The sequence below is a fragment of the Diabrotica undecimpunctata genome, chromosome 6 (assembly GCF_040954645.1).
Source record: "Diabrotica undecimpunctata isolate CICGRU chromosome 6, icDiaUnde3, whole genome shotgun sequence".
In the NCBI taxonomy this organism is placed as follows: domain Eukaryota; kingdom Metazoa; phylum Arthropoda; class Insecta; order Coleoptera; family Chrysomelidae; genus Diabrotica; species Diabrotica undecimpunctata.
Genome location: NC_092808.1, coordinates 82,574,037 through 82,601,388, shown reverse-complemented (window position 1 = coordinate 82,601,388; position 27,352 = coordinate 82,574,037). Strand labels below are relative to the sequence as shown.

At 31.6% G+C, this 27,352-nt stretch overlaps 1 protein-coding gene across 1 annotated transcript in view; it reads left to right on the top strand.

Moving 5' to 3' along the window:
* The first annotated feature begins 8,792 nt into the window (after positions 1 to 8,792).
* Positions 8,793 to 27,352, top strand: part of LOC140443514 (facilitated trehalose transporter Tret1-like) — a 65,833-nt gene continuing 47,273 nt past the window's right edge. The window contains exon 1 of the mRNA XM_072534826.1: positions 8,793 to 8,995. Coding sequence (XP_072390927.1) covers positions 8,926 to 8,995 — 70 coding nt within the window. The 5' untranslated portion in view covers positions 8,793 to 8,925. The remainder of the gene's footprint in view (positions 8,996 to 27,352) is intronic.

The following is a 27,352-nucleotide window of genomic DNA, read 5'->3' as shown; positions in this document are numbered from 1 at the left end:
TTGATTTCAAAGCAGTATTCACTAAGTATTAGACTCCACCGATGTATTCTACTATTTCCATATTTGTTATTTAATATAGACGTTAAAGCTTGGTGATCTGTTTTTATTGTAAATTCATTACCCAACAAATAAAATCTTAATTTTGTGACACAGTGTATTATACTTGCTAGTTCTAATTCTGAAACTGAGTAACCCTTTTCATGTGGCTTTGTAATTCTTGAAATGAATTGTATTGGGTATTCGACCCCATCATGTATTTGTAATAATACCCCTGATAATCTCTCTATTGATGCATCTGTTCTTAATATGAATGGCTGTGTGTAGTCAGGATAGTATATTTTCAAATTTGACAGAAAAATGTTTTTAATTTCTTGGAATGCTAGTTCTCTTCTCTGATCCCATCTCCATTTTACACCTTTTCTCAGTAGTTCAAGTAATGGAATTTCTTTTATACTTAGATCTGGTATCATCCTTTTATAATAATTAATTATTCCAATAAATCCTCTTAAAGTTCTTAAATTGTGTGGTGTTTTATATTCCTGAATGACTTGTGTCCGTTCTGGATCCATTTCGATTCCCTTAGCGTTAAGTTTATAACCTAGATATATGACTTCTTTTTGAAAAAATGTACATTTTTCTTGATTTATTTTTAGTCCAACTTTGTCTAATCTATTTATTATAATTTTTAGGTGTTTCTCATGATCTTCAGCCGTTTTAGAAAAAATTAATATATCATCAATGTAGTGAATTACAAAATGTTCATATTGATCCAAAATATCATGAAGACATCTACATAGAGCACTGCAAAATGATTGAAGTCCAAATGGTACTACTTTGAATTGATATACTACTCCATCTATCTGAAATCCTGTATACTGTCTACTTTTTCTTTCTAGAGGTATTAACCAAAAACTATGCTGTAAATCGATTTTAGTGAAAAATGACATTTCTGTAATTCTTCCTAGTATTCCATCTTCTAACATATTATTAATTGTTTTGTTTACTTCTTCTTTGTATTTATATGGTATTGGGTATGATTTTGTTTTAAAATCTTTTTCTTCTTTAACTTTTATACTATGGATATAATTTTGTGCAATTCTATTTTCTTTATTGACAAGTCCCTTGTGTTGCTGCAATATGGAAATGACTATTGATTTATATTCTTCAGGGCAATTTAAAACTTTCATCATATCTTCTTCTTTACAAATAACATTATTCTTCATTATGTACTCATTATTCCTTGCTTCCAATTTTACGCACTCCGCCTCGTAGGCATCCATCTGCTTAAAATTTCCATTCCTTAAATATTCACTACAATTATTCTTTACATTCTTTTGGGACATTTCCCTATCATCAAAATACATTTCTTCTTCATAAACATCATTATTTTCTTTTAATAATATCCTATCAACTCTTATTCCTTCTTCCACCTCATCTTTCTGCATAAATTTAATTATTTGCCCTTCCAAAGTTACCATTTTTTCTTCAAAATCTATCTTTACTTTCTTCTTTTTCAATTCATCATTTCCCATTAATATATCAACACATAAATCCTTGACAATAAATCCTTGCATATTAATTTCTTTATTAAGAATAATAATTTTAAAATTGGCTAGTTTATCAATTTCACCCAACTTCTTATTATTTGCACCAACAATTTTAATTTTTGGAATCTTTATTATATCTGATAATTTTAATGTATTAAAAATAAAATTCTCCGAGACTAAAGTACTTTCTGAACCAGTATCTATCATAATTTTAATCATATTATTTTTGGCCAAAGCATTTATATAAATTAAATTAATAGATTCAATAATTTTCTCTTCATCTAGAGAAATAAATTCAGAAGGTTTTTCATAATAGCAATGGCCTAACTTGTAATTCAGAAAGTTTACTGAACAAAATTTTGATTATTAGAATTATCAGATTGTATCTGACCACTTGGATCTGATGTCCTATGTCTTTCCCTACTATGACTTCTACTCACATTTTCTTGCCTTGTACTATTTCGTTCCCTGTCTTCGCAGCTCCTATTCCTTCGAACACAATTTATCTGTCTGTTATAATTAGGTCGTTCTGTATTTCTTCTATTGTTAAAATCTTGTCTATTATTATTAGTACTGTTATTAAAATGTTGTCTATTATAACTAGTATTGTTATTAAAATTCTGTCTATTTTGATTACTGTTATTATTATTAAAATTTTGTAAATTATCACCATACCTAGTGTTATTGTTATATGATTGTCTATATTGTTGATTATCATTTTTATTATATTAAAAGTTATTATTGTTTTTTCTGTTGTTATTATTACTTGTCATATTGCCCCTTTGTATTCTTTGAATAAAATTAATAAAACTATCTATTGTTTGAATATTTTGTACAGTTACTGTTTGGACAACATCAGCATCAAAATGTCTAGATACATTTAAGACTGTTTCTTCCTCTCTAAGTGGTGGTTCTAAATATTTTGCAACTGTTATCAGTTTCAATGCATAATCTACCATATTTGATTTTAAATTGTAATTATACTTTCCAAAATATAGAATTTCTCTAAACTTGGCTTGCTCTAATTCACCCCAATAATAATTTAAAATTTTATTTTCAAATGTTTGAAAATTATCTAAATCATTCTCAATACTAGCAAACCAAGTTGCTGCATTGTCATTTAATGTCATTCTAATATAATCTTTAATATCATTAATATTATTCACAAATCTTAATTTATGTTTTAAACTATTTATGTATACTCTAGGATGCAAATTTTTTATATTACCAGAGAATTTAATCCCAGTCTCATTTGTTAAATTTAAGTAAGGTCTCCCTATGTCTCTCATTTGTGAAATATCATATATTCTCTGTTCCACATTTCTTATTTGATTACAATTTATTTGGATATTTTGTTGTATATCGTCTAATTTTTGTTCTGTGTTTCTCCTGTCTTCGTTAATTTTTACTTCTAAGTTACATTTTTGCAACTCTATTTTCTGTTCTATATCTATCTTATTATCTTGAATAATCCTCTTTACTTCTGTCCTCTCATTGTCTATCCTTTTCTTGTAGTCATTCCGTATACTTTTTATTTCATTTGCTACTTTTTTCTCTGCAGCTTCAAGTTTTTTATCCATTTGTTTTACAATTTTATTATTATTATCTTCTATTTTCTTTTCTAATTTTCTATAATTCTCTTCCAATTTCTGTTCCATTTTTTTCATGTCTTCTTTGACTTCTTTTGAATTCTGTTCCAATTTTTTTATGTCTTCTTTGATTTCTTTTGAATTCTCTTCCATTTTCTGTTCCATTTTTTTCATGTCTTCTTTGATTTCTTTTGAATTCTCTTCCATCGTCTTGTTCATCTGCATCATTAATGACATCAAAGCTGCCATATTGACATTTTCCTCTCTTTCTGGATTCATTTCTGCAGTATCTTGTGGAACTTGAACTAAACTCTCCTCTTGTATAGGTTGTGTTTCTACTTCCACATCTTCTTCATTCTTTTTGCTTCTTGTACCTTTCTTTCCTTGAGACATTTTGAGACTTTACTTGTTCAAATATAATTAAAAATAAAATCTATAATTTTTCCTTTCTACTGATAATTAATTTAATTATATGAGAGCACTTATCTTCCCAAACTAATTCTTTTAAATAGAGAGCCCCACGTTGGGTGCCAAATTGTTATGATGTGTTGTTTTGTTTGAATGATGAGCAATGAGTATTTTTAATAATATAATATATAGGGTTTTTATCGCGGTTCTCAAAGAATTAGCTTGTAAGTACTTTTTTAAATTATCTTTATTATAACTATTATGAAACACACATATATATCTAACCTAACCAATGTAAATTTAAAATAAACTATCTTTAAATTGATATTCTTATAAAACTAATTAAATTCTATAGACAATGTAAAATTTAAACAAACTATCTTCAAAATTGAAATTGTTATGACACTAACTAAATTATATTAACAAAATTTTGTACCTTTCTTTCACTGAATGCCTAAATGAACTGTTTTCCACTATATAGATTCTAATCATCACTGAATGTCTTCGTACTTCGGTTATCCTTGTTTTTGTGAAATTACTTTTTCCAATTATCAGCTTCTACCAATTTAAGATATAGTTTTCTTCACCAGCATTTATACACCACCAAGCAAACCAGCAAACACCATTTATATTTATTCTTCTTTTCAATATACCAATATCCAATTATTATAAGTTGATTTATACTAATCTCCAATCATAATATAATTTTAATTCCTTCCAATGTCCATCCAATATTCTTCTAATATACTTTTATAATCTTCAATAATTATTTGTGTATAATTATAAATGTGCATTACATATAGGCATAATTTTTAATCTTCATTTAACTCACTATATTAAACAATTTGACTATTTGTAACTGATTCACTGACTCCAACTAACTTTCATATTTCTTACTAAACTTTTCTGACTGACTTCTTGAAAATTCTGAACAATTTACTTCACTAACTAAATGTGTCTACTAACTTTCATAATAAACTGGCCTGACTTCTGACTAAAAACTGCCATCTTGAATCCAAATCACGGGTATTTATATCTTTTTGGATATTCTAGAATCATCTGGTAAGAGATCATGTTCCATTTCGTTCTATTTCTTCGATATGGATGTTCTCGAAAAAAAATATCTGTTCCATCCACCGACATAATCATTATTCCAGAATGTTCGACCGTAAACAATGGTCAGACTCTGCACTCTGGAGAATTCGTTAATGTTCCATTGATAATTTTGTTGACATTTAGGCTTTTCAGATCAGAATAAACATTCAAATTAGTAACTAACACTCTAATTTAATAAAATACACATTTCAAACAATATATTATTATAACCCCACTTTATATTCCCAATTATTTCCTAAAATGTCACTTGGAGAGTAAGTATATCTGTCTATCACTCACTGTATAGTTGGTTGCCTATGCACATGGCTCACTTAAATATATTTACAACATTAAAATACAACTTTTTACAATTACTATATGCTAATTTATTAAAAATGCCCTCACATAAATATATTTTTATTAAATTCTCTAGTATTTAACTTCTTAAAATAACCAAATACTTGTTATATCTAAAATTATCTAGTATATAACTTATAAATTAATTTTTTAAACAATATCATTTCAATATATATATATTATATATATATATATATATATATATATATATATATATATATATATATATATATATATACATCAAAAACCATATAGATGTATTGCACGGTCCAAAAATTGTTTACCATGTGTTGCCTCAGGGATCGGTACTTAGTCCTACATTTTTAATATATATTCTGCCAATATTTATTCACTTTTTTCTAATTCCATCAAATTTATCCAATATGCAGACGATATCTGTATATACTCCATTCAAGATACTTATGATGCTTGAATTGGAGCTCTAGAGAACGTTATGAATACAGTGGTTGCATATACAGAAGAAATCAATATGTCCCTCTCTACAGAAAAGTAGAAAAGTGTTCTATTATGTTTTTTATCCGGCGTAGACTACGTTCACCGGGGAACCTTACCCTGTGTGGGCGTACCCTGTCGGTAGGTAAGGAATATAAATATTTGTGTATCATACTTGACAAAAAATTACTATGGTCTAGTCATATACGTTACCTAATAAGTAAATGCGAGAAAGGTTTTAATTTATTTAAATGCACCACAAATCGAAGTTGGGGCGCAATCCCTATTATAGCTTTAATGTTCTATAGAGCCTATGTGCGATGCATCATTGACTAAGGATGTTGTTTATACCGATCTTCAATACCAACCTTAAAAAAATAGACAGAGTTTAATGTAATCTCTTAGAACTTCTATCGGTGGGATCAGTAAATGCAATTAATACTGGCAGAATGTAACGAATTTCCTTTGGATTTAGGCCGTCAGTTATTATCGCAAAAATATTTGTTAAAACTAAAACGTGAGTCAAACATAATCAATACCTTAAGTCATATTGTGAAAAAAAACTTAACAAACCAGTAGTGGGAACTAAAAAATTCTTTCCCGCTCGCAAAAGCATTTACTGAGATAAGTGGAGTCCAAAATTTGTTTGGTAGTAACAAATTACAATACATGTACACCATACCTTTTAAATCTTTAATAAAAACACACAATTATAATTACCAAGTATACTGAATCTCGTCAAATAAATCACATCCTCCTAAAATCCATACTAGGCGATTTCTATAACAAAACTGTTCTATTTACAGATGGATCTAAGACAAAGAAGGTGTTGGTTGTGGTGTATTTATCCAAAATACAAACCAATCATTGACACATTAATTACCACCTGTTTGTAGCATTTATACTGCCGAGCTTTTTGCAATTATAAAAGTGTTACTTGGTTAACATTTAATAACATATTTGAAGGAGTGATATTAACAGATTCTAAATTTGCATAAGACTCTATAAAAAATACAAAATTTAAAGAAATAAAGTGTCCTACGCTATATTGTTGAATAAAATATGATTGCAAATTTAAATATAACATTTATTTGGGAGAGAGGTCGTGTAGGTATACCAGGGAATGAAGAAGCTAATACTCTAGCTAAGGAAGCAGTAAAAAATGGAGCCTTTTGCAATATTTATACAGTAAGGGATATATTTAACTAAATAAAAAAATAAAATAAAGCTGAAATGGGAACAGCAATTTAAAAACATTGTTAAAAACTCGCAAAATACGTGTTTCCAGATACATACCACTCCCAGCGCAATACGTATTTAACTACCAAACTCGACTACCAAATTCTTCTCATCAAGTGTATTTCGCTTAAAAACGAATCATGGTCGATTCCCGTCGCAATTATTTATGATTGGCAGACTACCGGCACCATCCTGCAGTTGTGATATATGTTCTTACGGAGATCTTAACCATATTTTCTTTGGATGCAACAAATATTTAGAAAAATCTAATAAATCAATTCAAACTCCTATTGAAATGAATAATTTGCTTCAGTTAAGTCTATCATACATTTTGTCAACTGCTAATAGAAAAACCTTAGAATTGCTAATAAATTTTATTAAAGATGTAAGAGTAGAAATATAAATTAGTATAACTTCAGTGATTTATACATATATGTAAAAAAACTAACAAACAAGAACAAGAAAAATATCTATAAACATAAATCAAACATTCTGTGGCTGATGGACCTGTTTCCGTGCCATATCTTTTAAATACACACACACTTAATTTTTTATCCCCATTATCTACACGACTTCAAGCTCTGTTCGTAATTCAGCCAGATATTTTGACTGACAAGGTGCCAAATCTTATTTCATGTATATGTTTGAGTTTGAGTTCTGATTTGGTTTAGATTTATTTTGTAAAACAAAAAAGGCATCTTCACTCAACGTCTTAGTAATTTTCAGTGGCCTTAGTTTTATATCTGGACGAGGATAGCCAAGCGGGAGATGCGAAGCTATTTTTAAGTTGTGAGCTACCTGGTTTAAATCTCTTTTACCCCAACGTCATCAAATTCTGTATTATTTTTCGGAACACCCAATAAAAACCATTTTTCCCTACGTTTCATATGAGCAAGCTCTATGGGGATATTTTCTGCATAAGCAGATTCTATTTTCTGGATTTTAAGTTTCAGCTGTTCGTTTTCTCTGCTATTTCTGAGAGGCAAGCATCAATTCTTGTCGACTAAAAATTGACTAAATACAAAGCCATAAAAAGACAGTAAAAATTCTCTCCTCGCATAAAATCTCTATATAGGACTAGTTTTTGCCCGTAAAAGATCAGAATTATCTCATACTCCCAATTCCTCAATTACACGCATATTATCTCATATCTCCCTTAGTTATCGTACACAATAAAATACTTCAGTCAACATAGTACTGTTTAAACTAAATTTTCAAGAATCATTGTAATAAAAATGTTTGTAAAAATCATCTGTGCTCAAATAAAATAAAAATACTTAACTCGCAGTCTACTATTACATCAACATCGAACTATACCATGCTTCGACGAAGATTAATTTATCGGAGTCTTTTATAATTAACTAATATATAAGTTTTGGTTCTCGTCTTATGTTAAAGAAAAGAAACAACTACTTCCTCTTTATCTCAATATTTAAAAGTATTATACCATATGCGAATCGTGACAACTAAACAAATATTTAGAACGCCGCTTATTTTTCTTATTGATTGATTTCTGGAGAACATCTGTAAAAAATTCAAAACTGAAACAAATATCCGACCAAATACGACCAAATACGAGAGTCTCGCCCGCTAATATGGGAGAAGGGTACCGAGTTAAAGAAGAAAAAAAGAAAACTAAAGCTGGCTGGAGATTGGAATGATAGGCGAGAATATAAAATAGGAATAGAAAGGCCATCACGCTATAAAAACCGAATGAAAAAAATACTGACGTGGCAAAAACCCAAAGTGGGTTTTGAGAAGACTAGCATAAGGAATAGTACAAATTATATAATTCATATAAGTTCATAGGTAAGCGGGAGTAATAAAATTGTCCTTTTTACTTATGTAATACCACATATTTATAATTAGAATTATTTACTTATTTCCAATTACATATCAGAAAATTTTTACTTGCTTAATTATGCATGTACTTTTAATAAATTAGTCTGGTTGTGTTTCATACGATTTACATTAAATTGTATTTTTAAACATTTTAATAATATAATATATAAAAAGTTACATATATAAATATGATAAATAAAACACGTGCAAAAAATATTATTACTTTAAAGTAAGTAATACTGTTAGAACCAATTATTTAAATTGCAGTGTAGATACTTCGACAAAATTGGTTTCAGTCTTGCAGTTTTCAGCAGAGTCAAGGCTATTGCGTCAATAATAGCTACTTCAAGTAGTACCTATAGAGAGTCATACTTCTTTGTAATCTTTCTTCAACAATGCTGCTGCCAGGGAGTGTAACCGATAAATTCCACGGGACATTTCCGCAAATTTTGGCAGCAGTGTCAGGTTTGTATTGATAATAAATTTTTATAGTATATCAATTAAATTGTGTAACTCTAATGTGGTAAATGTGAATGAGTATAAAAGTGATACAATATTTTCGGGTAAGTCTTTAACTTTTAGTTTTTTATGGAAGTGTTCAAAGTACCCAGTTTCACAGTGATTTTTAAAGGATACATTTTTTCCTTCTCACGATATTTATTCATGGCATTCAAAATTACATTTTATTTATGTTATTGCATCAATGTGTTTTAATTTTACACTTTTAAACAATTAATTTCTTAAGATCTTATGCATTTTTATTTACGAAACGAGTAGTAATTAAATATTATAACATATTAGAAGAAATATATAATATATTAGAAGAATGGAAGTTTAGAAGTCTGTTAGTAAATATTCCAAAAGAATATTTTTTAAATCATTTTCTACTAGCATTTTTCCGTTATAACTCTCCCAAAAAATTAACTTTATTCTAAACTTGTGTATTGAAGCACTTCAATATTGTTTTAAATATCTTTTCAAATAGAAATAGAAAATCTTTAAATTTTCACCACAAATTTTATTGAATATATTCGAAAACAAAAGATGTCACAATATGTAAATTTTTCAGGAAACGTAAAAATCTTTTCATTAATAGTTGGTTATTTTAAGAAAATACTATATTTTATATAGGGATTATTGGTTACAAAAGCATATATCTGAAAGACAAAAAAAGACTAAATATTACTTAGTTCCTTTGATATTAAGTTTTTAATTTTGCGGACTTCATGTTATGTTCGAAATAAACAATAATTTTTAATATGTGTACTCAAATTTTCTTTATTTTAAGTAAGAAACAGTCAAAATTCATATAAACTTGATATATTATGTACGTATTTTATATTATTAAAATACTACACAAAATTTCTATGTTTTAAACTTATAAACTTACACATTCATATTTGATACTGAAACAAACAAAGAACTCACAACGCATCTGCATCTGAACTAGTTGTGGGCCAGTTACACAAATCATTCTAAAAGATTGCAAATAAATTCATCTTCTTAATGTTAATAATTTGTTTTATTTATTGGAATTCTGTTTGCTGAATATGCAGGGCTTTGCAGCTTAGCAGATAGTTGAGATGAACTTCTAACAACGAAAATATGCAAAATAAAACGATCTAGCAAATTGTACGCTTTGCAATTGCCAGCATATTCTGAAGAAAATATAAGCATATTAAATTTCGAGAAAATGAACTAATTGAGTCTTTTGAGCCTTTGGTATCTTTATTTTTGCTGATTTTACCTTTTTGTACCATATAGGCCACCAACTTTTGCAATCTCGAATTTCCTGGATATTTTGCTAAATTTTGCACATTCTGCCTCTAATTAAAGCAAATGCCAACCACATCAGTTTGGTTTTCTGGAGAGCTACTCAATGGCATTTAGTTTTCTATAAAATTTCTGTGTCCTTCTTTTATAAATTTAAAGTTCTACGTTAATTGCAGGTTCTGCGTTTTCGTTCAGAGCAGGATTTCAAATTTCTCCTAAAAATCAACAATAATGATTCACAAAATAAGAGATTTAATGTGCTGACGAATTTTAAGCACGTGTTCTGAAGATATTTTATTGCTTCTTGAACCTTCCATACACCCCCACATATCCTTGGGCGCTTTAGATATTTTTTTCAAATTGCACAATCAGCGAATCCGTTCCATATGAATAGCATGTATACTTATATATATATATATATATATATATATATATATATATATATATATATATATATATATATATATATATATGTAATTAAGTTTATTTACAATCTATCTCATTACAGAGTATTAAGTAAATGTGTTACAGGTTTTGCGCGTGAAGGAGACATCTAATGTTTAGTTTAGTTTTGAAGTAGATATTGGGGTCAGGTTTTATAGCTGGGCCATTGTTAAATAATTCCCTTACTAGCTCATTTTCATGGTGAATGGTACGTTCATTTTGTGACTCCGTGGCTCGATGGATTTCTTCTCTGATGAAAGAAATCTTTAAGTCGGAGTGAAGTGTTTGATTACTTACGTACCATGGTGCATGATGTTAAGTTTTGATTTACGTCTAAAGAGCCAATACATTTGCCGAAATTTTAAGTCGAGCTGCCTTCTTTTAGTCTCAATATATTTCTTTTAAGTGAAACGTTGGTCAAGATGGACGCCAAGTTATCTAGCGTCTGTTACTGTTGGTATTCTTATATTTTCTATCCTTACAGGTGGGCATATGTTGTGACAGTTGGTAAATGTTATTTGAGTTGATTTTGTTTTAATTACTTTTGTTCTTTATTTCGTATACCAATCACTGAGTATGTTCAGATGATGTTGAAGATTTTGTGATACTTGTATGGGATCTTCATTTACAGCTATTATTGCTACGTCGTCAGCAAAGAAAGCGATTGTAGTATTATTAGTCTATCTAGATATTTCATTTATCCTTAGATGGACTAGTGGAGTGATTTTCCCGAAAATCAAACTGATATTTTGGAATTAGTGTTAGGAATTCACGATATCTGCGTATATTCTTTGTAGCAGGAATCTTTCCAAAACTTTGCTTACGGTTGGGAGTAGTCTGATGGGTCGATAAAATGTTACTTCATTGGGCTCTTTCCTGGCCTGAGGATCATAATAACCTCTGTAAATTTCCATATTATTGGAAAGTATGATACGCTTAGCATGTGGTTAAATAATAACTGTTAGCAAAGTAATGCTCTTGCGAGGAAGTTGTTTTAGTACTTGTGCCGAGATTAAATCATAACTTGGGGCGTTTCGTGAATTGAGTTTGTTTATTTCTTTCCTGGCTTCTACAGGAGTAAAACTTTTAATTGGGAGGGACATTTGACATGCTGCGCTAATTAGTTCGTCCACTTCTTCATCAGGGTCTGCTGGCTCTGTTTGAAATTCGTTTGTAAGATGTTCAGCATAGACATCCGCTTTTTCTTTGTTGAAACAGGCCCACCCGCCATTTGGTTTATGGATGGGAGGAATAGTCGTGTGTGAAGCTTCTTAGTCGCCTTTCATCATGTCTGGTCATTTGCTGTAAGGTTTGTAATGTAATGGTCGTAGATTTCGTTGTTTGATGGCTACTTTAAGTTGCCTACATAGTGTATTAAATATACGTAGATCTATGTTGTTTCTAGATCTTTGTCAGGTTCTCCTCGCACGACGTTTATCAGCAATGAGTTGGCGAATGTGCAGGGGAACATTTGTGGTATGTGTTTGTTTGCGTTCAAGTGTGGTGAAGTATTGAGCTGCAGTATCTATGTCATGTGTAGATTTGAGCCGCAGATTAAGATTGGTGTTTTCTTCTAGGTATGATTCAAAATCTTCCCAGTTGGTGTTTTTTGACGTGAGTCGAGGAGGTGTTGGGCTGTTTATAACTGTTGTACTCAGGCTCATAATAACCGGTGTATGATTCGATGAGATATCATGGCTGAATTCTATTAGGCAGTTGTTTCTGGGCACTCCTTTGCTTATGTAGTAGTCCAGCAGATCTGGAAGTTTTCTGGGGTCACTCGGCCAGTACGTAGGGATCATAGTTGTTGTCGGTCATTGCTTTTAGAAAATTACGACCTTTTGTTGTTGTGAGTCTTGAGCCCCAGTGTATGTGTTTCGCATTCCAGTCTCCTTCGGCTACGAATTTGCTGCCAAGGAATTGAAAGAAGGCTTTGTAATCATCTGTGTAGATTGCGTGACGAGGTGGACTATACATTGCAGATATGTTAAAGTGCATTGACTTGAACTATTGCTGCTTGTATTTTTTGTTGCATATTTCGGCAATACATGATGTGATATGCAGCTGCGGATGATTATCGCCAAGCCACCATGACCTGTACCATCGGGATGAGGTGTGCTGTATATGGTAACACTATCATGTATACTTGCGAATACTTTTTTAAAAACTTGATGTCACATACCATACACTAGCGCGAAATACAAAAAGGTATGATTATACAATTATTAGTGATTTTGTATGATCGCCATTTTAAAATCGGTTTGAAATTAATTTGACCTTGAAGATACGTGTCTTGTTTATTTTTGGTATCCAATTTGCTCATATACTTAATTATATTTAACTGATTTTGCTCACAGATGCGGATGAAGCATTTTTTTGCATCTTCGATCAACATAACATAAACAAGCAACAGAAAACATAAAAACATGACACACAATAAACTATCCTGCAGTTTTTACCAGTTACTCGTTTTGGAACAAACTTTTTAAGATTGTTAGTGTTTTGCACGCCTCCAACTCTAGCTATTTTAATCACATTTTCGATATAATCTTCTGAATTTCTAATACATTTTACTCTTTTCAGTGCAACGACGTTTTCACACTCCATAATGAAAACTACACAAGTAAATGACATGCGTTGTTTTCGAACTGACCGAAAAACATACCGACCTGCCATATATTCTTTTGAACAGTAAACAGTTTTTGCGCGGCATGGTTGATTTCAGTCTTGAAATCATCAAGGCGTCGAAAAGTCATTTTACCCCAAATATGGACTTACGTTGTTTTCGAAATGACCGATTCAAATATAAAAACTGTATCAAATAACAAACAGAAGTACACCAGAAATAACCATCAAAATTCTTTCATTGTCTGCTTCTTTTTTATTTAAACAACTTGCCTGGTAATGCCAATTAACTATCCTAATTACTCTGTTCTCTGCCATTCGACTGTTATGGATCGTCTGTTTTGCTTCCTGGCCCACATTCATTAATGTTTTTTATTCAGTATAGATCTCTTAACTCCTTGTTTTATCTATTAGTGTGTTTTCGGTTATTCTTCTTAGGATTCCGATTTTATTTGTTTTTAAAATATCTTCTTGTCGTGCTTATATCTAATCTTATTTCTGTTGTATATGTTATGGTAAATTAGATAGATAGATTAGACTTGTATATTTGCGCTTTTGTTTTTGTTTTAAGTGTATATTTCTCCATATTGTGTCGTTAAGGCAAACAGGTGCTCTGCTTTCATTTGCCTCTTGTTCCTTTACTTTCTCTTTAATATTATTATCACTTACTAAGTTTAATTCCTTCTTCTTCTTATCCAACGTTGGCGAACACCATTCACGAATGTTTTTAACCAAGAAATCTGTTTTTTGCTTACACCTGTACGACCTTCTATATTACCATTAAGGATTGCCAGGAATTTTCCGGTGTTTAACAGTCTTCGGTAATTCTCCTTGTTGACTCTCCCTAGTACTTCTTCATTAGTTGTTTCTTTTGTTGTCCAAGGTATCTTCAGCATCTGTCTATAAATCTACATTTCCAATGCTGCAATTCCGTTCATATTTGATACTTTTAGTGTCCACACTTCTGTTCCATACAAAAGTATAGAGCAAATATAGCACTTTACCATTCTTTGTCTTAGTTTTAAACTGAGATGATTATTGCAAAGAAATGTCTTCACTTTCATAGACGTAGTTTTAGTCATAGCTATACTATTTTATTTCTATGTCTGAATCTAGATGGTCTGTTATGACAGTTATCAAATATGTAATTTTGTGAACTTTTTAAACTTGGACTCCAATTGAAGCTCTTCAACTGGATGTATGTTAGAAATAAAGACTAAAAATTTATGAAAAAGACAGAAAAGATTTTATTTCACGTTCAAAGCGTCTATGTATCTATTGATACGTATTTCGCTTTAATAAAGCTCATCAGAATAGTTATTCATAGCCGTTCTTAACGTGAAAAATAAAATTCTCTGTCTTATTAGAAGTAACAATAACATGACTTCGTTATGGACGCAATAGCGACATCTGATAGAAAAATCGGTAAGATAGTTTCGAAACAAATTCAGATTTCTGCTTTAATCTGGAGCCTTCTAAAAATTGCAAGACATGACCAGACGATGATAAAGATGTTAAAGAAGACATGGGGAATCTAAAATTTGCATTCCACGACATGTCTATTCATCTAGGCAGAAATCCTAACGAATTTGTTTCTCGTACTCATACAGAGTAGATCCGAAGAAAATGAAAAAGACAGAAAAGATTTTATTTCACGTTCAAAGCGTCTATGTATCTATTGATACGTATTTCGCTTTAATAAAGCTCATCAGAATAGTTATTCATAGCCGTTCTTAACGTGAAAAATAAAATTCTCTGTCTTATTAGAAGTAACAATAACATGACTTCGTTATGGACGCAATAGCGACATCTGATAGAAAAATCGGTAAGATAGTTTCGAAACAAATTCAGATTTCTGCTTTAATCTGGAGCCTTCTAAAAATTGCAAGACATGACCAGACGATGATAAAGATGTTAAAGAAGACATGGGGAATCTAAAATTTGCATTCCACGACATGTCTATTCATCTAGGCAGAAATCCTAACGAATTTGTTTCTCGTACTCATACAGAGTAGATCCGAAGAAAATGAAAAAGACAGAAAAGATTTTATTTCACGTTCAAAGCGTCTATGTATCTATTGATACGTATTTCGCTTTAATAAAGCTCATCAGAATAGTTATTCATAGCCGTTCTTAACGTGAAAAATAAAATTCTCTGTCTTATTAGAAGTAACAATAACATGACTTCGTTATGGACGCAATAGCGACATCTGATAGAAAAATCGGTAAGATAGTTTCGAAACAAATTCAGATTTCTGCTTTAATCTGGAGCCTTCTAAAAATTGCAAGACATGACCAGACGATGATAAAGATGTTAAAGAAGACATGGGGAATCTAAAATTTGCATTCCACGACATGTCTATTCATCTAGGCAGAAATCCTAACGAATTTGTTTCTCGTACTCATACAGAGTAGATCCGAAGAAAATGAAAAAGACAGAAAAGATTTTATTTCACGTTCAAAGCGTCTATGTATCTATTGATACGTATTTCGCTTTAATAAAGCTCATCAGAATAGTTATTCATAGCCGTTCTTAACGTGAAAAATAAAATTCTCTGTCTTATTAGAAGTAACAATAACATGACTTCGTTATGGACGCAATAGCGACATCTGATAGAAAAATCGGTAAGATAGTTTCGAAACAAATTCAGATTTCTGCTTTAATCTGGAGCCTTCTAAAAATTGCAAGACATGACCAGACGATGATAAAGATGTTAAAGAAGACATGGGGAATCTAAAATTTGCATTCCACGACATGTCTATTCATCTAGGCAGAAATCCTAACGAATTTGTTTCTCGTACTCATACAGAGTAGATCCGAAGAAAATGAAAAAGACAGAAAAGATTTTATTTCACGTTCAAAGCGTCTATGTATCTATTGATACGTATTTCGCTTTAATAAAGCTCATCAGAATAGTTATTCATAGCCGTTCTTAACGTGAAAAATAAAATTCTCTGTCTTATTAGAAGTAACAATAACATGACTTCGTTATGGACGCAATAGCGACATCTGATAGAAAAATCGGTAAGATAGTTTCGAAACAAATTCAGATTTCTGCTTTAATCTGGAGCCTTCTAAAAATTGCAAGACATGACCAGACGATGATAAAGATGTTAAAGAAGACATGGGGAATCTAAAATTTGCATTCCACGACATGTCTATTCATCTAGGCAGAAATCCTAACGAATTTGTTTCTCGTACTCATACAGAGTAGATCCGAAGAAAATGAAAAAGACAGAAAAGATTTTATTTCACGTTCAAAGCGTCTATGTATCTATTGATACGTATTTCGCTTTAATAAAGCTCATCAGAATAGTTATTCATAGCCGTTCTTAACGTGAAAAATAAAATTCTCTGTCTTATTAGAAGTAACAATAACATGACTTCGTTATGGACGCAATAGCGACATCTGATAGAAAAATCGGTAAGATAGTTTCGAAACAAATTCAGATTTCTGCTTTAATCTGGAGCCTTCTAAAAATTGCAAGACATGACCAGACGATGATAAAGATGTTAAAGAAGACATGGGGAATCTAAAATTTGCATTCCACGACATGTCTATTCATCTAGGCAGAAATCTTAACGAATTTGTTTCTCGTACTCATACAGAGTAGATCCGAAGAAAATGAAAAAGACAGAAAAGATTTTATTTCACGTTCAAAGCGTCTATGTATCTATTGATACGTATTTCGCTTTAATAAAGCTCATCAGAATAGTTATTCATAGCCGTTCTTAACGTGAAAAATAAAATTCTCTGTCTTATTAGAAGTAACAATAACATGACTTCGTTATGGACGCAATAGCGACATCTGATAGAAAAATCGGTAAGATAGTTTCGAAACAAATTCAGATTTCTGCTTTAATCTGGAGCCTTCTAAAAATTGCAAGACATGACCAGACGATGATAAAGATGTTAAAGAAGACATGGGGAATCTAAAATTTGCATTCCACGACATGTCTATTCATCTAGGCAGAAATCCTAACGAATTTGTTTCTCGTACTCATACAGAGTAGATCCGAAGAAAATGAAAAAGACAGAAAAGATTTTATTTCACGTTCAAAGCGTCTATGTATCTATTGATACGTATTTCGCTTTAATAAAGCTCATCAGAATAGTTATTCATAGCCGTTCTTAACGTGAAAAATAAAATTCTCTGTCTTATTAGAAGTAACAATAACATGACTTCGTTATGGACGCAATAGCGACATCTGATAGAAAAATCGGTAAGATAGTTTCGAAACAAATTCAGATTTCTGCTTTAATCTGGAGCCTTCTAAAAATTGCAAGACATGACCAGACGATGATAAAGATGTTAAAGAAGACATGGGGAATCTAAAATTTGCATTCCACGACATGTCTATTCATCTAGGCAGAAATCCTAACGAATTTGTTTCTCGTACTCATACAGAGTAGATCCGAAGAAAATGAAAAAGACAGAAAAGATTTTATTTCACGTTCAAAGCGTCTATGTATCTATTGATACGTATTTCGCTTTAATAAAGCTCATCAGAATAGTTATTCATAGCCGTTCTTAACGTGAAAAATAAAATTCTCTGTCTTATTAGAAGTAACAATAACATGACTTCGTTATGGACGCAATAGCGACATCTGATAGAAAAATCGGTAAGATAGTTTCGAAACAAATTCAGATTTCTGCTTTAATCTGGAGCCTTCTAAAAATTGCAAGACATGACCAGACGATGATAAAGATGTTAAAGAAGACATGGGGAATCTAAAATTTGCATTCCACGACATGTCTATTCATCTAGGCAGAAATCCTAACGAATTTGTTTCTCGTACTCATACAGAGTAGATCCGAAGAAAATGAAAAAGACAGAAAAGATTTTATTTCACGTTCAAAGCGTCTATGTATCCATTGATACGTATTTCGCTTTAATAAAGCTCATCAGAATAGTTATTCATAGCCGTTCTTAACGTGAAAAATAAAATTCTCTGTCTTATTAGAAGTAACAATAACATGACTTCGTTATGGACGCAATAGCGACATCTGATAGAAAAATCGGTAAGATAGTTTCGAAACAAATTCAGATTTCTGCTTTAATCTGGAGCCTTCTAAAAATTGCAAGACATGACCAGACGATGATAAAGATGTTAAAGAAGACATGGGGAATCTAAAATTTGCATTCCACGACATGTCTATTCATCTAGGCAGAAATACTAACGAATTTGTTTCTCGTACTCATACAGAGTAGATCCGAAGAAAATGAAAAAGACAGAAAAGATTTTATTTCACGTTCAAAGCGTCTATGTATCTATTGATACGTATTTCGCTTTAATAAAGCTCATCAGAATAGTTATTCATAGCCGTTCTTAACGTGAAAAATAAAATTCTCTGTCTTATTAGAAGTAACAATAACATGACTTCGTTATGGACGCAATAGCGACATCTGATAGAAAAATCGGTAAGATAGTTTCGAAACAAATTCAGATTTCTGCTTTAATCTGGAGCCTTCTAAAAATTGCAAGACATGACCAGACGATGATAAAGATGTTAAAGAAGACATGGGGAATCTAAAATTTGCATTCCACGACATGTCTATTCATCTAGGCAGAAATCCTAACGAATTTGTTTCTCGTACTCATACAGAGTAGATCCGAAGAAAATGAAAAAGACAGAAAAGATTTTATTTCACGTTCAAAGCGTCTATGTATCTATTGATACGTATTTCGCTTTAATAAAGCTCATCAGAATAGTTATTCATAGCCGTTCTTAACGTGAAAAATAAAATTCTCTGTCTTATTAGAAGTAACAATAACATGACTTCGTTATGGACGCAATAGCGACATCTGATAGAAAAATCGGTAAGATAGTTTCGAAACAAATTCAGATTTCTGCTTTAATCTGGAGCCTTCTAAAAATTGCAAGACATGACCAGACGATGATAAAGATGTTAAAGAAGACATGGGGAATCTAAAATTTGCATTCCACGACATTTCTATTCATCTAGGCAGAAATCCTAACGAATTTGTTTCTCGTACTCATACAGAGTAGATCCGAAGAAAATGAAAAAGACAGAAAAGATTTTATTTCACGTTCAAAGCGTCTATGTATCTATTGATACGTATTTCGCTTTAATAAAGCTCATCAGAATAGTTATTCATAGCCGTTCTTAACGTGAAAAATAAAATTCTCTGTCTTATTAGAAGTAACAATAACATGACTTCGTTATGGACGCAATAGCGACATCTGATAGAAAAATCGGTAAGATAGTTTCGAAACAAATTCAGATTTCTGCTTTAATCTGGAGCCTTCTAAAAATTGCAAGACATGACCAGACGATGATAAAGATGTTAAAGAAGACATGGGGAATCTAAAATTTGCATTCCACGACATGTCTATTCATCTAGGCAGAAATCCTAACGAATTTGTTTCTCGTACTCATACAGAGTAGATCCGAAGAAAATGAAAAAGACAGAAAAGATTTTATTTCACGTTCAAAGCGTCTATGTATCTATTGATACGTATTTCGCTTTAATAAAGCTCATCAGAATAGTTATTCATAGCCGTTCTTAACGTGAAAAATAAAATTCTCTGTCTTATTAGAAGTAACAATAACATGACTTCGTTATGGACGCAATAGCGACATCTGATAGAAAAATCGGTAAGATAGTTTCGAAACAAATTCAGATTTCTGCTTTAATCTGGAGCCTTCTAAAAATTGCAAGACATGACCAGACGATGATAAAGATGTTAAAGAAGACATGGGGAATCTAAAATTTGCATTCCACGACATGTCTATTCATCTAGGCAGAAATCCTAACGAATTTGTTTCTCGTACTCATACAGAGTAGATCCGAAGAAAATGAAAAAGACAGAAAAGATTTTATTTCACGTTCAAAGCGTCTATGTATCTATTGATACGTATTTCGCTTTAATAAAGCTCATCAGAATAGTTATTCATAGCCGTTCTTAACGTGAAAAATAAAATTCTCTGTCTTATTAGAAGTAACAATAACATGACTTCGTTATGGACGCAATAGCGACATCTGATAGAAAAATCGGTAAGATAGTTTCGAAACAAATTCAGATTTCTGCTTTAATCTGGAGCCTTCTAAAAATTGCAAGACATGACCAGACGATGATAAAGATGTTAAAGAAGACATGGGGAATCTAAAATTTGCATTCCACGACATGTCTATTTATCTCGGCAGAAATCCTAACGAATTTGTTTCTCGTACTCATACAGAGTAGATCCGAAGAAAATGAAAAAGACAGAAAAGATTTTATTTCACGTTCAAAGCGTCTATGTATCTATTGATACGTATTTCGCTTTAATAAAGCTCATCAGAATAGTTATTCATAGCCGTTCTTAACGTGAAAAATAAAATTCTCTGTCTTATTAGAAGTAACAATAACATGACTTCGTTATGGACGCAATAGCGACATCTGATAGAAAAATCGGTAAGATAGTTTCGAAACAAATTCAGATTTCTGCTTTAATCTGGAGCCTTCTAAAAATTGCAAGACATGACCAGACGATGATAAAGATGTTAAAGAAGACATGGGGAATCTAAAATTTGCATTCCACGACATGTCTATTCATCTAGGCAGAAATCCTAACGAATTTGTTTCTCGTACTCATACAGAGTAGATCCGAAGAAAATGAAAAAGACAGAAAAGATTTTATTTCACGTTCAAAGCGTCTATGTATCTATTGATACGTATTTCGCTTTAATAAAGCTCATCAGAATAGTTATTCATAGCCGGTCTTAACGTGAAAAATAAAATTCTCTGTCTTATTAGAAGTAACAATAACATGACTTCGTTATGGACGCAATAGCGACATCTGATAGAAAAATCGGTAAGATAGTTTCGAAACAAATTCAGATTTCTGCTTTAATCTGGAGCCTTCTAAAAATTGCAAGACATGACCAGACGATGATAAAGATGTTAAAGAAGACATGGGGAATCTAAAATTTGCATTCCACGACATGTCTATTCATCTAGGCAGAAATCCTAACGAATTTGTTTCTCGTACTCATACAGAGTAGATCCGAAGAAGATGAAAAAGACAGAAAAGATTTTATTTCACGTTCAAAGCGTCTATGTATCTATTGATACGTATTTCGCTTTAATAAAGCTCATCAGAATAGTTATTCATAGCCGTTCTTAACGCGAAAAATAAAATTCTCTGTCTTATTAGAAGTAACAATAACATGACTTCGTTATGGACGCAATAGCGACATCTGATAGAAAAATCGGTAAGATAGTTTCGAAACAAATTCAGATTTCTGCTTTAATCTGGAGCCTTCTAAAAATTGCAAGACATGACCAGACGATGATAAAGATGTTAAAGAAGACATGGGGAATCTAAAATTTGCATTCCACGACATGTCTATTCATCTAGGCAGAAATACTAACGAATTTGTTTCTCGTACTCATACAGAGTAGATCCGAAGAAAATGAAAAAGACAGAAAAGATTTTATTTCACGTTCAAAGCGTCTATGTATCTATTGATACGTATTTCGCTTTAATAAAGCTCATCAGAATAGTTATTCATAGCCGTTCTTAACGTGAAAAATAAAATTCTCTGTCTTATTAGAAGTAACAATAACATGACTTCGTTATGGACGCAATAGCGACATCTGATAGAAAAATCGGTAAGATAGTTTCGAAACAAATTCAGATTTCTGCTTTAATCTGGAGCCTTCTAAAAATTGCAAGACATGACCAGACGATGATAAAGATGTTAAAGAAGACATGGGGAATCTAAAATTTGCATTCCACGACATGTCTATTCATCTAGGCAGAAATCCTAACGAATTTGTTTCTCGTACTCATACAGAGTAGATCCGAAGAAAATGAAAAAGACAGAAAAGATTTTATTTCACGTTCAAAGCGTCTATGTATCTATTGATACGTATTTCGCTTTAATAAAGCTCATCAGAATAGTTATTCATAGCCGTTCTTAACGTGAAAAATAAAATTCTCTGTCTTATTAGAAGTAACAATAACATGACTTCGTTATGGACGCAATAGCGACATCTGATAGAAAAATCGGTAAGATAGTTTCGAAACAAATTCAGATTTCTGCTTTAATCTGGAGCCTTCTAAAAATTGCAAGACATGACCAGACGATGATAAAGATGTTAAAGAAGACATGGGGAATCTAAAATTTGCATTCCACGACATGTCTATTCATCTAGGCAGAAATCCTAACGAATTTGTTTCTCGTACTCATACAGAGTAGATCCGAAGAAAATGAAAAAGACAGAAAAGATTTTATTTCACGTTCAAAGCGTCTATGTATCTATTGATACGTATTTCGCTTTAATAAAGCTCATCAGAATAGTTATTCATAGCCGTTCTTAACGTGAAAAATAAAATTCTCTGTCTTATTAGAAGTAACAATAACATGACTTCGTTATGGACGCAATAGCGACATCTGATAGAAAAATCGGTAAGATAGTTTCGAAACAAATTCAGATTTCTGCTTTAATCTGGAGCCTTCTAAAAATTGCAAGACATGACCAGACGATGATAAAGATGTTAAAGAAGACATGGGGAATCTAAAATTTGCATTCCACGACATGTCTATTCATCTAGGCAGAAATCCTAACGAATTTGTTTCTCGTACTCATACAGAGTAGATCCGAAGAAAATGAAAAAGACAGAAAAGATTTTATTTCACGTTCAAAGCGTCTATGTATCTATTGATACGTATTTCGCTTTAATAAAGCTCATCAGAATAGTTATTCATAGCCGTTCTTAACGTGAAAAATAAAATTCTCTGTCTTATTAGAAGTAACAATAACATGACTTCGTTATGGACGCAATAGCGACATCTGATAGAAAAATCGGTAAGATAGTTTCGAAACAAATTCAGATTTCTGCTTTAATCCGGAGCCTTCTAAAAATTGCAAGACATGACCAGACGATGATAAAGATGTTAAAGAAGACATGGGGAATCTAAAATTTGCATTCCACGACATGTCTATTCATCTAGGCAGAAATCCTAACGAATTTGTTTCTCGTACTCATACAGAGTAGATCCGAAGAAAATGAAAAAGACAGAAAAGATTTTATTTCACGTTCAAAGCGTCTATGTATCTATTGATACGTATTTCGCTTTAATAAAGCTCATCAGAATAGTTATTCATAGCCGTTCTTAACGTGAAAAATAAAATTCTCTGTCTTATTAGAAGTAACAATAACATGACTTCGTTATGGACGCAATAGCGACATCTGATAGAAAAATCGGTAAGATAGTTTCGAAACAAATTCAGATTTCTGCTTTAATCTGGAGCCTTCTAAAAATTGCAAGACATGACCAGACGATGATAAAGATGTTAAAGAAGACATGGGGAATCTAAAATTTGCATTCCACGACATGTCTATTCATCTAGGCAGAAATCCTAACGAATTTGTTTCTCGTACTCATACAGAGTAGATCCGAAGAAAATGAAAAAGACAGAAAAGATTTTATTTCACGTTCAAAGCGTCTATGTATCTATTGATACGTATTTCGCTTTAATAAAGCTCATCAGAATAGTTATTCATAGCCGTTCTTAACGTGAAAAATAAAATTCTCTGTCTTATTAGAAGTAACAATAACATGACTTCGTTATGGACGCAATAGCGACATCTGATAGAAAAATCGGTAAGATAGTTTCGAAACAAATTCAGATTTCTGCTTTAATCTGGAGCCTTCTAAAAATTGCAAGACATGACCAGACGATGATAAAGATGTTAAAGAAGACATGGGGAATCTAAAATTTGCATTCCACGACATGTCTATTCATCTAGGCAGAAATCCTAACGAATTTGTTTCTCGTACTCATACAGAGTAGATCCGAAGAAAATGAAAAAGACAGAAAAGATTTTATTTCACGTTCAAAGCGTCTATGTATCTATTGATACGTATTTCGCTTTAATAAAGCTCATCAGAATAGTTATTCATAGCCGTTCTTAACGTGAAAAATAAAATTCTCTGTCTTATTAGAAGTAACAATAACATGACTTCGTTATGGACGCAATAGCGACATCTGATAGAAAAATCGGTAAGATAGTTTCGAAACAAATTCAGATTTCTGCTTTAATCTGGAGCCTTCTAAAAATTGCAAGACATGACCAGACGATGATAAAGATGTTAAAGAAGACATGGGGAATCTAAAATTTGCATTCCACGACATGTCTATTCATCTAGGCAGAAATCCTAACGAATTTGTTTCTCGTACTCATACAGAGTAGATCCGAAGAAAATGAAAAAGACAGAAAAGATTTTATTTCACGTTCAAAGCGTCTATGTATCTATTGATACGTATTTCGCTTTAATAAAGCTCATCAGAATAGTTATTCATAGCCGTTCTTAATTCGTTCATAGAAAACCAAACATCCATAGAAAAGTTATTAAAAGTGTGTTACCTCAAAAAAATATGTAGCAGTCAATGATATTAAATATGTAACGAAGCTTACGACAACGGACCTTATAAGATTATGTTGTATAAACAATTAATTGGAACTAAATACAGTTTACAAATTAACTCAAACTTAGCACAGCAAAAGACCATGTGGTCATTGTACATGTATATAAAAAACCTTGGACTTTGGACCTTGGAAAAATAAAGAAAGTTGGAAGTTGAATCAATATTCACCTGTTGGCTGGCTATTCAGCTACAACGTAGACTATTTAAATACGCCTTGCTGTTCTGTCATATTTTGACCTCAAGGCCACTGTCTTTTCTCGTTGGTTGGCGTGGTTTGTACCTGTTGCTCTCATTTCACCGACAGCAACTAAGAAGCTTAAGAGTGGTAACTTCATTATATTTTTAAATATCACTATAATTCAACCTTAATCAATTTAATAATGTTACCTAAAGTTAAAATTAAATTTAACTAATAATATACTGTTGAAAGTGCATCTTATGATCTTTTTAGTTCCCTGAAAATTAATGTTTTTTACTTAAGTTTTTTACATATTTTTTATTCTAAAAATATATTATATATATATATATATATATATATTATATATATAAATATATATATATATATATATATATATATATATATATATATATATATATATATATATCTACGGCATTAAGTGAACTCCGCCCATGTTAAAATTCAGGTTCAATTAAGCTCCGTGGTCAAGTGGATACCGATATACGGAGCTCACTTGACAATTCCGTAATATTGGTTCAGTCGATTCATCAGCATGTAGAGTTTAATAATTTATAAAAAATTTTTGGAGCCCGTAAATACCCCTGTATCATAAATGTATATCGCTTAGTTCACGTGTATATATTATAGGGGTCGTTCAGATCTTCTTCATTGTATATTTGAACCATACGTTTATCGGTTTAACTAAGCTCTGAGAGTTTGGCAACTGTGCGATTATACCGTATATTTTCAACATATACCCTGAACGGTTTATATGGGCTCCTTATTTTTATCTACTGTTTGTAGACAGTGGAATGTCATACGCATAACACTGTGTAACAGAGGATATCATATTACCTGGTATAACTACGTACTAAAATGTAACTGGTTCTTTAAAAAACAGGTATGAAGATACAAAAGGATTTGGGCTTATTATTGAATGGAATGTTCGCTTGCATAGAAAATTTTATTTTTTCTGTATTTTTAAAGATGCTGTTTTTTCATTTAATATAATTTTATTAGTTCAATGCCGAACTTGATGTTTTTTTTAATTACAGAAATTTCATAATATATTTTGTTTACGTGAGTGTCTTTGTACATTTTATGTAAGCATCTGATTAATAAAAACTACTTTTATTTTATTCAATCTATTGCGATATATTGTATAAAGCTTTTTTAATATTTTAGTTCTGGTCTTATTTGTGTACTACATGTGATATCTCGATAGAAGGTTATCTCAAAATAAATATGGTTAAGTGCTACAATAGATATTTTTGTGTTAAAATGGGTAGTAGTGTGCACAAAAAGAAAGAATGGTTAATTTGTCTAACAAGGTATATTCGGCAGCACAAGCATATAGTACAAGCGTCTATGTTTTAAGGGCGGAAGGACGTGCGCCTCATTTTTAGCTGACAAGCTTGCGAAGAATAATATTTCTGGTCCTCAATTTACCTTTTAGTTTTAAACAATAATCTATGACTGACCCGGTGTGATACAAACTATTTTGAAAACGTCTATGTTGAGGAAATTGAAGGAGCACCCACGAGTTTTTCAGGGGTTTTGGCTGAAAATTTATTCATAGTTTATTTTTATTGTGCAATAATAGGTGTCTCGTCTATATAATAGACGTCCTAGTATCTACCGGTATGGATCGTTTGTTTGTGTAAATGTTATACAGTGTAGGTGCCTTTATGCTACCCCAAGCGAGACCGTTCTTCATCTGCTACTCTTACCAGTGAGTGATACAAAAAATATTTTCTTATGTTGGCATACGCAGACAATGTAAGTGAGCTTGTTATCTAAGGGGATATCATATAGTTTTTGGAGAAATATTCTGTAATTTAAGGTGTCGTAAGCGGCATTTAGATTGAAAAATACCACCCCTGATACCGGATATTTTTCGTACCCGTCTTTTTTTTGCCAGGTTTAAGCAAGGTAACAACTTTGGCTTGTCTCTAAATTTTGGCTATCTCCATAATTTGAATACAGTTGTTCATCATGCGGATAAGCCATTGTAGAGTGTTTTTGGTCCAGATTTCGTAATAAGCTTTGTGCTCAGATCCTCAATGTCGGTAGTTGTATTATTTTTCATTAAATATGTAGATGGTGGATCCAAGCTCAACATCGTTAAAAGGTTCTCTCGGCTGACTGGTTTTGTCCTTTCTTACTTTAAGTTATTCTTTGCTTCTTTTGCGACAGAAATAGCATGTCTATATCTATGATGTGGTTTTCAGCGATCAGCTATATACCAAATACCCTAGGTTAGGCCCTATATGTGTTTCCTGCACTAGAGATAAGTTACATTCGTGTTTAGCTCATATGTCTGATAAGTTTAAGTATAGTTTCTTGATCTC